At 31.9% G+C, this 12,552-nt stretch overlaps 2 protein-coding genes and 1 long non-coding RNA gene across 4 annotated transcripts; all 3 read left to right on the top strand.

Moving 5' to 3' along the window:
- Positions 1-734: 734 nt before the first annotated feature.
- LOC146527708 (uncharacterized) lies at positions 735-2,799 on the top strand. The gene is made up of 3 exons (XR_014879150.1): positions 735-1,106; positions 1,404-1,517; positions 1,852-2,799. It is a non-coding gene; the product is annotated as an uncharacterized LOC146527708 (long non-coding RNA).
- Positions 2,800-3,036: 237 nt separating this feature from the next.
- Positions 3,037-6,288, top strand: AIMP2 (aaRS-interacting multifunctional protein 2). Of its 2 annotated transcripts, none has more exons than XM_085204245.1 (4): positions 3,037-3,359; positions 4,187-4,342; positions 4,887-5,106; positions 5,644-6,288. In XM_085204245.1, the coding sequence occupies exons 1-4, from the start codon at positions 3,219-3,221 to the stop codon at positions 5,994-5,996; spliced, it is 870 nt and encodes a 289-aa protein (XP_085060371.1). In that variant the 5' UTR covers positions 3,037-3,218; the 3' UTR covers positions 5,997-6,288. The 2 variants fall into 2 exon arrangements, with proteins under 2 accessions (XP_085060371.1, XP_085060372.1); XM_085204246.1 differs by having other exon boundaries at positions 3,048-3,341.
- A 3,616-nt stretch (positions 6,289-9,904) lies between these two features.
- Rad23 (UV excision repair protein Rad23) lies at positions 9,905-11,463 on the top strand. The gene has a single exon (XM_085204243.1). The coding sequence runs from the start codon at positions 10,020-10,022 to the stop codon at positions 10,995-10,997; it is 978 nt and encodes a 325-aa protein (XP_085060369.1). The 5' UTR covers positions 9,905-10,019; the 3' UTR covers positions 10,998-11,463.
- The last annotated feature ends 1,089 nt before the right edge of the window (positions 11,464-12,552 follow it).

The following is a 12,552-nucleotide window of genomic DNA, read 5'->3' as shown; positions in this document are numbered from 1 at the left end:
ATAGGCAAATCAATGATCCAAAAGAATAACTAGTTTCCTTTTGAAATTTAAAATTTGTTGATGCTGTTTATTATGGTGATGTATCATTATACAAATATTTGCATGTGTTCGTAAGTTCAGTTTAAGAGTAGACGGTCTCTACGTGTTGATATTTTTTCACTAATATATTTAAATTATAAAATAACAAAAAAAGCCAGGAATATAACCAATGATGAATTTCATGAATACTGTATTTTATACCAATAAATTATATGACTTAGAGTTTTATACCGTGTTTAAACGCTTGTGAAAGCCTACCAAGCTTAACAAGCAACTGAGACTGGTTGAACCGACAAGCGTCTTTGTGGAAGCTTGGTCAACTTTTACAAAGTTTTAAACGGTCTATTACTTCTCACATATTTATTTTAACTTTTTTTTGTCAGTTTGTTGGTTCTTCAACTGATTTTACATTTCTGTCGAACTTTTCTCTTGTGGCTCGTACGAAATGCCTCATGGCGAGTGTTGAAAAGTACTCTGTGGTTGTGGCAACTTGGCAAGTGACAAGCTGGCAAGGCAATGTGATGTGGTTGCTTGGTAGCAGGCCCGGTCGACTTCCTTAGGAGCTTGGGCGACATACCTACGTGGGAGCCGAGTCCGGTTGCTATATTAAAGTAAAACTACTAATTAGTAGTTTTTCTAAGAGTATTTTTTTAAGAATTTAATTTTAACTCACGATTTAGTTACTTAATGTTTGATAAATAACTTTCTTTATAATATTTCATGTATGCAAGGCACCGTGATAAAATGTTTTTCGATATGAGAAACATTTTATGTAACCGGTATTTAAAGTACGGTAGTAGGATTATGTTTTGATATGGCAATGGTAGCATTAGCATTTGCAAATGGCGAACATACTACTGCGACTTAAACAAGCAACCTGTTTTTAGCATTTCTGTTGCATTTTATATTTAGATTTCTATTGTTGTTCAGTTGTTCTCTTTGTTTGAATATTTGGATCTAAAATATGGGAGACAATTTGAAAAGTAGATGCCTCAAATGTCCCCTCGTGAAGATCCTGAAATTAAACTATATAGGTTCCCTAGTCCAGGTCCTACCAATTCACACCGGTAAGTAATCATTAAGTGTTAACTACTCTAGATAAAGTCATATCTTAAATGTTGTACTTTTTCAATTGTGAAACTTGGGCCAAGTTTTGCTTCCTCGAAGGCCCATGGTATTCTATCGATTTTCAGAAAAAAATGTATGGTGAACATAGAATGTTATGTTGCCACCATTTTGAAAGGGCTTCATTTGTCAATTTTATTGAAAAAAAAAATACTGTTTAGAAAAACTGTTTTATTTATGTACATATTAGTAATCATACATTGGCAATGTATTTTCATCCAATTATATTTTATTTTCAGAATCAGGTAATCCAAGATTTAAATTTTTCCACTGAACGACCAGGGACATCACATTTTCCTGCAAATGTTATACCTGGAGCATTGCAAAGAACAGTATTGACAAGTATTCAAATGGTAATTCAAGTATATTATTAATTGATACTGGTTCACTTGTAATGACAATATATTTAACATAAAAACTTATCATAATAAATATCTTATGGTAACAGTGAAAAAAACCTAAAACAGATAGATATATATGTAAAAATAAAATATTAAATATTAATTAACAATTTTATAACAATACGATAAATTTAACAAAATACTAATAGTTACAACTAAAATTACATTAATCTTAAACAATTTCTTTAATTTTCTTTTAATTGCTTAATCAAGAAGATTCATCTAACAATGATATGTTGATTTTAGTTTCTGTAACCTGACCTTTATTAACTCTTGTTATTTTCAGGATTGCTACCCGGAGAGACAACAGTCACTGCAAATTTAGGATTTATATGTTTAGCTGCTGAAATAGTGATTCTGCAGATCGAAAGAAAGGCAGCCACGCTGTACCAACGTGGCTGACAATTCTTCATTTGAAGAAAATGTATGTCTTTTTTTCTCTAACTCAATCATTTGAAGAAAATGTATGACTTTTTTGAAAATTATACATTTGTCATAGCTCTCCCCAATGCAAGCTTTCTGATTCAGTTTTAAAAGTGAAACATACCGATAATATATTATTGTACACTTTTATGGACTTGAAAGAATATGATAATGCTAAAAAGAAGTTAAACTATGTATCTGAAAATTGTATAAGATTTTATGTGTTGAGTGCCATAATCTGCAATAATTTATACAAAACATTATCATATTCTTTAAACCTCAAAAAAGAAGTTCAGTTCAGTGAGGAACATCTTAATGAAAATGTTGATTTTATATGTAATAGTGTCTTCCACATAACAGTTAAAAGATTTTGTTTAGTTAAAAATAGACAATTTGCAGATTATCAGAAATTGTTAAAAAGGAAAATAGATATATTAAAAAATAAGTAATTGTATATTAATGTTAGATTTAAATTGACCAACACTGTATTAAGTTCATTATACCTACTTTATTAATTTTATCTTTGTCTGTAATTGTTTAAAAAAAAAAGAAATTCAATAACACAACAATCAAGTACAACTGCCTACAATCTTATAGGTTAATAAATATATAAATTATATTTTTTTTGCAGATTATGATCTATTTAACTTATAAAAATTAAAATTGTTATTGTTTTTAACATATAAGAGCAAGTTTGTCTTGTAGCAATGTTGTAATCTTTAGCAGTATATTTTAATTGTTTTGCAGAAATACTATTTGTGTAAATATAATTAAAACAAATGTTTATAAGCAATAAAGAAAATGTAAAATGTTTATTAGTTTTATTACTGCATTTATTTTTTATTATTGTACTATAAATTATTCAGACTCTTTCAAAATCATTTGGAAGTATTATATAATTTAAATAATAATACTTCCAAATGATTTTGAAATAGTCATAAATCTGGCTTTTGAATAAAATTCTAAAGCCAAATTTTCCCGCAAATAGTTTTGCTGGGCACGCACAGAGATGGCAGCAGCATCGTTTTGTCACCCATTTTTTTAGTATGAAGTGAACATTCTTTGAGTAAATGTGTTCTGTGCTTGGTAGACAGGCTGGAGTACATGTTCCTTGGACTATACTCTATAATATTTGACATTTGTATTTTGTATTACTATCACAATTATGTCAAATCAAAGCAAATAATACTCGTGCATGTAAAAAAATAGTTTAGTAGAAATAAAAACGCCATGTATCATATGAAAAATCTCATATCTACTAATGAAGAACTAACCTTGCCTAAGTGCATGTATCGATTGAAGAATTTAGCCGACATATACCAAAACGATACAGAAATCAATATAAGCGATCAGGTTACCAAGTTTCTTAAGGTTTATTTCAAAAGTTTAAATTTTTACTTAAAGTTTAGGTTATATAATTTAATATAGCATGATAGGCTCAAAGTAGCTCAGCGAGCGATGGAGAGGGCTATGCTTGGTATTTCTCTACGCGACAAAATTCGTAATGATGAAATCCGTAGACGAACGCGGGTTACCGACATAGCTCTCAAAATTTGCAAGCTGAAGTGGCAATGGGCAGGCCATATTGTCAGGAGGGCCGACAACCGATGGGGAAGAAAGGTCCTCGAATGGCGACCCCGTCTCAGCAAAAGGAGCCTAGGCCGCCCTCCAACCAGGTGGACCGACGACCTTAAAAAGACAGTGGGAATCCGCTGGATTCAAAGGGCGCAGGACCGGACGGAGTGGCGAGAATTAGGGGAGGCCTATGTCCAGCAGTAGACGTTGAAAGGCTGATGGATAGATGGATGGATGATAGCATGATAATTCATATATATTATAAACACATCCGCTTCTCAGATTCAGATTTATTTTTTAACAGAGAGAACCTTTTTTTCGCCCCATAAGTGAAAATCGAAGTAACAACCATAGTATTTACATTTAGAACCTGTCCAGCTGTGCCATGATGCCCACAAACTTTTCACAAGAGAAAATGAATTGAATTCATTATTTTGACTACTTTGAAAAACATTTTTTCAATCACTTTTAATTTTGTATAAGAAAGAAGAACACTGTTATTTTACCTAAACATAAAAGACTGTCCTTATCTCATTATAACATAGTAAATAATTGGAGTTGGATTGGAGCTTATTACAAATTTAATTAGTTTTCTTGTCTTTTTAAATATATATTCCTTTCAGAAAATGCCTGCTAATCAGCTTGTGGATTTAGAAAACAGGCAGGACAAACTTCTAATAAAATTAGATATTCTTTATGAAAGAATTAAAAAGATAAGTTCATTGTGTGTTTTAAATCCACATATCAAACAAGAATTGACAACAAATGCTGTTGATACTGTAAGTTTAGTTGCTTCCGCTATTACCTTTTTTCACTTTATTGCAACTCTACAAATATTGGGATTTATAAGAAAATTCTTATTATAAAAAAATCTGCCATTAAATAATTGCTGTAATTTATATGTAATCCAAACAATAACAAATTTAAAATAAACCAGCTTCTCACTGTATCCCACACATAGCAGGCTAGGCAGAGGGAACCCTGTGTTAAGACACTGTTGCCTATTTTCCATCATATTCTGGAGGAATTGTGTGTTGAGTAGCGGAACACAATGCCATTCTTTGCCTCCACCAGAAACACCAGAGATAAGAAATGTATATATAAATTTAAATAAATAATTAATTTCCTTCCTTCCTTCTCCGTGGTGATCGAGCCTACAACCAGTTGCATTTACAGTTATATACTTGTGTGCCTACACCCAGTCATGGCAGTCTTGTGGGTCACCACATACATCATGTATATATCAATATAGATGGAATAACTAATTAATCTTTAGAATTGTTTATTCTCACAGAAAATAATTTAATATTTTTGGTGTTACAGAGAGAGCAACAAGAAATAGTAATTATTTTAAATACTGAAAATCTCCCTTGGTTTTTAAATATATTTTTAAAACATAAAACGCTAAGTGTGTCATGGCACATTCATTCTTCCATTTCAAATGCAAAAGTTGCAAAAGTAAAAGCATTTTTTAAAAAATTTCAAGACTTGTATCAATTAAAACCTGAATCCAAAATAAACCTCAGACTGATATTTAAATCTGGTATGTATTCAATCATTACAGTTATTGCATTTTAATCAATATTATTTAAATTATGTAATTTAAAGGTGGACAAAATATGATGATAGATTTTGCATTAAATCATATACTTTTAAAAGTATTTGTATTGTTTGTTAAGCTGTAAGAATATTTTTTGAAATTTATATTTGTGTAGAGAGAAAAACAGAAATGAGAGAAAAAGTTAGTACATGAAATTAAAAATGGGGTATTTATACTTCATAGGTAAGCTTTTGTTAAGCCAAAGCACGACATGCATCTATTTTTCCACTGAGATTAGCTGAAAGCAGACAATCGAAGTTTGTCAATTTAATAAACCATTCTTAAAAACAACATGTGGGATCCCCAAAACACCACCTGTGTACCTAAAGGTTAAAATGAATAATTTAAATATTTATTTTACTTGGTTTTGATAATAAATTAGGTAATAAAACTTTTTATCTCGGCAGTCATAAATATAGTGTCTGCAATAATCTTAACGATTAATGAGGATACAAAATAATAAGTGAAAATATTTTTCAGAGTCGGCAAACCCAGAGTTGAAAATTTCTTCTTTAGATGTCCCAATTCTTGGCAATGTGAACATCATCAGATACTTATGTCTTGTATATAATGATGTAGTACCTTATGACTACCAGAATTATAAACTAGACAATTTCCTTGACATATGTCATCAACTTGAAACTGCATCAGAAAAAAGAAAAGAAAATTACATCAACAATATATTTGCAAATAATACTTCTAGCTGCTGGGTCTATAATGATAACTTCTCTATAGCTGATTTAGCCGTATTTAATGCAATTAAGCAAATGCAAAGTGGCACAAAAAGTGTACCTAAAAAATGGCTTAATGAATGTGAAAAAAATATTTTATAAAATATCATCCTACAAATGTCACTATATATTCAATGGAAAGGCAATTAAATAAATAATTTTGATTACTAGATAAGTGACTAATATTTCACTATTCTATTTAGTATAAAAAATAGAAGTGTTTATAGTTTGTCATTAAATTTATAAACAAATATAAATATTTAACATTTCTTCAATTGCTTTTGGCCTGTTGAAGTAAAACAAGTATAACTGTGTGTATCTGGTATTTTACATTTGCTTCAAATTGGACAACCCTTGCTTTTATATAAGTCTACAAATAAAATAATTTTCATGACTTGTTGCTTTAACTTCTAATTCTTTTGCAGTTTTGATAAATGCATTTTATACAGTAGGCGTTTCGTTTCACGCTGTATCCCGCGCTTAGCAGGGTAGGCAGAGGGAACCTGGGCACCTAGTTTTTACGTACTCCATTATTACCACCAATTTTCTTTTGCGTTACTAAGTGTCCCTAAATTTTTATACACGTTTTGAAAGTTAGTTACAATCTGTCATTCATGCAAAAAAACTATGAATATTTGTGCCTTATTACCTGATTATTGCAAAGAGTAAATCTGGTTTTATTATACTAAGATAAGATTGGCTACTAAAGACATGGTAATGTGCAAATAACGAAATTATAACATTATTTATTTTATTTTGGTTATAGTCGATCAATACCATAATTTATTCAAATAATATGTTGTGCTTTAATCTATAAGAATACTTCTAATTTTAGAGAGAACTGAAATACCTGCAAGAGAACTATAATGTAGATCGCGAAAATTAACGAAAATATCACGGCTATGTTACGGCTGGTTAAAAACGTATAATGCAACAAATTTGACAAATGATAATACAGTAAATATATTATTAAGTATAGGTATCTAAGTCAGCGGCAGCAGATGGAGTTATTGCCGACATAATCATATATGGTGGGCCGCGCGTCTTGGATTTGTTCTGGTCTCAGACGATAGGAGAGGTGCAGACATAGTGCCTTTGTATAAAGGCAAAGGTTCACAGACATACTTCACAAACCATAGTTTGATTAGCTTAGATAGTAAAGTTTATGATAAAATTTTAGTGAGTAGAATGCAAGAGAAATCTGAAAGGCTAGGAGGCTTTAGACTTGGAAGAGGGTATATGGATCAGTATCTTTTCCCTCCGTATGATCACGGAAATATTTTTGGCTGTTAACCAAAAAGTTTTCTGTGCATTTGACAGAGTTGTAAGGGCGAAATTATGGAAGATGCTACCATGTTACAATTGAACGGATCCATACTGCAGGCTGTAAAGTCTCTTTATAGAGATCACTCACCCCGCGTGCGAGTAGGAGCTGGCATGTCGCCTTGGATTGATATCCAATCGGTGTTAAACAAGGTTGCGGCATGTCAGCTTGGTTGTTCAATTTATATTTGGATAGCAGTCTCCAAGGGCTGAAGCAACGTGATATGGGAGTGAAAGTAGGAGACTTAAGTAAATGTGAATTGCCTGCTTTAAGCAGATGATGCAGTGCTCATTGCATTATCAGAATGCGAGTTGCGGGTATTAGTCACCACTCTGAAAGAAGGGTGTAAAAATAATGGTCTAAGCCTAAATGCCAGCAAGACAAAGGTTCTGGTATTTGAAAGAAATGAAGAGAGGATGGAAAGCAATATCAGTGTGAATGGTAAGATATTAGAACAAGTGAATGAAGAATGAATTCAGTAGTGATGGAAGATACGAGATGGATGTTGAAAGGCATATTGCTGCCGATAACAGGGTTAAACATGAATTTACGCGAGATTATTTTATGTTATTTAAATATGAGTACTTAATAGGACCGGACGGAGTGGCGAGAATTAGGGGAGGCCTATGTCCAGCAGTGGACGTTGAAAGGCTGATGGATGGATGGAAATATGAGAGTTGCAAGCTTGCAATTTGGGTGGAATTGTCCCACTCTTTTCTTGACAAAGGGTACCTGACTCCTGAGTCAATTTCTGTTTATAAGGGTGTCATTTGTGGATTGGAATATTTTTAAAATACTTATATGGTTATATTTCAATTATATATATTTTTTTCTGATATAATAGGAAAAAAAATATTAAATTGGTCGAAAATTAGACAACAGAGGTTTGATGTCATTATTTTTGAGAGATAGGTGAACTGTGAAGTTCATTCATTCAATCATCTTTTTCAAATATAATGGGTAAGATAAATAAAAAAAATATAATTTGTTCTTGAAAAAAGTTTTATTATTTTTTGTAATAATTCTAAACTAAGTATGAAAAATGTGTTAATTTAATGGAAAATATTTTTTCTTATTTTATAAAAATAAACCGTTAGGCTGTTATGACGCGCAGTTGTATACGCAGCAAAAATACATTTTAAATTCTTAAGTATTGAACTTTCATTACCAAGAGTTCTGGGGAACTGTATGACCTGTTACCTGTCGCTGAATTTTCTAACCGCACAGTATGTCACAAGCTAAAATACCATACACACCAGGGCACACTGGACTCCAGGTAAAAGTTATAAATGAATTATAAAAAAAAACAAATTTGAATTAAGTAAATATGATCGGATCACTAACAAGCGACGAACAAAGGAAAGAGCAAAGAAAATTAAAAATAATACATTTCGCTCCCAAACTACTACTATAACTCAATAGATCACTCTTTTTTAATGGAAAAAATCAATCTTCATTGCTATAATCTGCAATGTATGTTAGAATCCTCTAAAATGTTATTGGTATACAGAGAAACAACGTAGGGGACAGCAGGCAGCCTTGGGGGACGCCAGCGTTTACGGACGTGTTCTTCATCATCATTCTGAGCAACAACTATCAGAACTGACAGCGACCTGCTGCGCCCAGTGAGAAAGCTGGCGATCCACTTACATAAATTCTCGGAAGCCCGTAAGATGCAAGTTGTGCAAGAAGCGCCCCGTGCCACACTCGATCGAAAGCCTTAGCTATGTCCAATCTAATTGTCACGCTCTCTCTGCCGCAGCCCAGCGATGGGTTAGGTTAACCAGAAGATCACCAGTTAAGCGACCATGGCGAAAACCATATTGACGGTCATTGATCCATCAGTGATCTTCCAGATAAACCAAGAGCTGGCTATTCAATAGACGTGGAGTCAGATTACTGAGTAAGAGTATAAAAATAAGCGATCCTTCATATTCTCTCATATTCCTTCTCCCACCACGGTTGAGGGGAGGGGTGTTGGTCGCCGGTGCCTGGCATTACCTAAGTCAGAAAGAGTCAGTCAGAAAGCCACTAATTGACGCCTGTTTTAAACGCCGAGGGTGGTAATAATCCGGTCGAGTCTGCCCATGTGTGCTGCCATTGCTGGCGACGTGATTCTCCAACACGTATTTTAGTCACCTCTTATGATACCACCAGTACAAGGGTGATCCTATACTAAACCACACAGAAGGAAACACACGGCTAAAATTAGTTATAATTTAATTAATTTTTGTATATTTTCTTCTTAAGTCGATTATATAAATCTTATTTGATTTTATTAATTCTTTTTTACTTCAAAGAGCGCTAAAATAAATATATCGTTTCAGAAAAGACATCAGAGAGAGAAATCGGCGGACTACACATAAATAATACAGTAGTTGAATATAAAACCTTCTACTAGTTCATGATACGCACACGTTTGTTACATGTTTCTTGAAACAATCATTAATATATTTAACATTTTCGTTTTTATTAATCTACAAGAGACACCTTAACATTTTGCTCTATAAAAATATAATTGATTTATCAATAATGAACTTCTGAAAATTTAAATTAATTGTAAACTCCTAGTTATAGGAAATATTTTATTATTATTTTTAAAGTTTAGTTTAATTTTATCTCTTTTTAATGAAATATTAATGAATAGATGGTTTCTAATATTTTTGGTGTATCCGATCGAAGATGACATAAAAAAAGTAATTTTGGCAACGAGGTTATGTTTACTGGATAATTTTGTCGAGTCAGATCGGTTATTTGTGCGAGATCAGAAATTTTTCATTGTATTCTATATTAGCAGCAAAATGTTGGTGACTTTAAAAACGTTACAACAGCAAACATTTCAAATAGAAATTGATCCTGATGAAACAGTTAAGGCGTTGAAGCTTAAAATTGAGGTTGAAAAAGGCAAAGATTATGCGGCAGATAATCAAAAACTTATTTATGCGGGTAAAATTCTTCTTGATGATAACAAACTATGTACGTATAATATAGATGAAAAGAAATTTATTGTTATAATGGTAACGAAACCTAAATCTTCGGAAAGTCAACAAGCGTCATCCGCTTCGGCACCCGAGGCCGGAGAAAGTGCATCGACAGAGCGCGGAGATGGTAAAAGTAAAGCTCCAGAAGAAAATACTGCAACTGCTCCTGCTGAGGAAACTGAACGTGCGGTTGAACCCGCTATTTTATCTAATGAACCTGATTTTGAATCTACTGTTCAAAGTATTATGGATATGGGTTATAACAGGCAGCAAGTTGAACAGGCACTCCGCGCTTCTTTCAATAATCGTGAAAGAGCAGTAGAATATCTTATAACTGGTATTCCTGAAGAATTACTACAGGAGCAAGAAGCTGAAGAAAGCTCTGATGATGATCCATTAGGCTTTCTGAGGGAACAACCACAATTCCAACAAATGCGCGCCGTAATTCAACAAAATCCTAATTTATTAAATACTGTCCTTCAACAAATTGGTCAGAGTAATCCAGCACTTTTGCAAGCCATAAGCCAGCATCAGCAAGCTTTTGTTAGGATGCTTAATGAGCCTGTAAATACACCAGCTACTGGTGCTGCACCAGACAATTCTGCTGTGGAGAATCCTGCTCCAGCAGCACAGCAACCTCAAAATGTTATTCAAGTATCACCTCAAGATAAAGAAGCTATAGAAAGGTTAAAAGCTTTAGGATTTCCTGAACATATGGTTATTCAAGCCTATTTTGCTTGTGAAAAAAATGAAAATCTAGCAGCAAACTTCTTGCTATCTCAAAATTTTGATGATTAACACAATTGAAAATGAATGATATGTTATATCGAGCATTACAAAACAATATCAAATTATTCAATATACTGTTTTTAAGTAAAGCCTAAATATAGATTTAAAATTTTGCTTAATAATTTCTTCTTTAAGTGTAACTTTGCACCAAAATTCAGTAGATTCTGTAATACTGACAAGGTCAGCAGTACCCTACTCTTCAGCTTTCAAAACTGTAGGAATTTTACACCACATTTGTTATATTAATATATGAGTAGACATTTATAAACTGTAGAGTCCTTAATTTTTATTAAATGTAAGGAAATATAGTTTATATGAATCCAAAATTTAATTAAACAAATGTTTCATTATTGTGAATTGTCTATTAATGTTACTTGAATTGAAATAAAATAAAAATATCATCAAAATCACAAATAGAAATGAATATCTGATTGTTCTAACAAGAAAAATTGTAGAATATTTGACCAACCAAAAATTGTTTTATTTAAATAACACATCAGTCAAATCATTAATTAGTGTTCATCCATTACAATAATAATTAAATTTTTTGGAATTTTATAACAAAATATGTTTCATTGATGTATATTAATGTAGATATTGAGCATGCACTGATAGCATGTATTGATATAAATTTTAAGTGAATTTTTAGTGAATATGCAATTGTATTTCGCTATACTTTTCCTTATGTAACTCTGCATCATACTCATCAAAATTTAAATAATCATAATTTTTGAGAAGTTCAAACTAAGCAAAAGCAGAATGCTATGATGGAGTTGAAGGGACATTTTTGTTATAATTAAAATTTAAATTAATTAAAGACATTTTTGTTAAATTATAATTAAAATGGTAATATAATAACATTAGAAATGGTAGTTATTGAGGCTAGATGTTAGTTTGGATAGCTTTAGAATGCAGTGACCAGATTTGAAGACAATTAAATTAAATATCTTAATTTTTTATTTATATACAAATTTTGGAGCTGATGTTTTGTAATATTCTTACTAAAATCATGTTTTCAAATCAAATTTTCTTTAGTGTCAGGGTTCCTACAGCATGCATAGAGAACCTAAAGTTAAAACTCGCCACTTTCTATACCTGTCCGTTTAACACTAAATCGGTAAACTAAAGACTATTAGACTAAAGGTCGTTTTAATTATTTTATTGAAATAATCGAAGTATAGGTTTTCATCCAGACGTGTCATTCGCTTTCCATTGATATGTAGACCTTTCAAACTATGACGCATTTTAATGCGGTTTTCACTACTAAATAAAGTGACTGACGAGAAAGCTTTTTATGTATAATATTTACTTATTGTATTTAAGCAGAGAATATCACAGATTTGTAATTTAACGGAACGGTAAAGCTAGTTTAGCAAAGTTTCAGAATGGATTACATTACCCCACTCGTATACATTTAAAACAAGACAATTAAAATTATGTAGCATAGTCCAATTTGCGCTTACCGAACCATATAAGAATATTTTAAATATAAACCTCTATTTACTTTATTCACATACAGTGGGTAAAAAAGTATTTGCACACCTAATTTTTTTGAAGTTACACC

Source organism: Heliconius melpomene, chromosome 20 (genome assembly GCF_056956725.1).
Source record: "Heliconius melpomene rosina isolate 202511_hmr_F chromosome 20, ASM5695672v1, whole genome shotgun sequence".
NCBI lineage: Eukaryota > Metazoa > Arthropoda > Insecta > Lepidoptera > Nymphalidae > Heliconius > Heliconius melpomene.
This window is presented reverse-complemented; position numbering and strand designations above follow the sequence as displayed.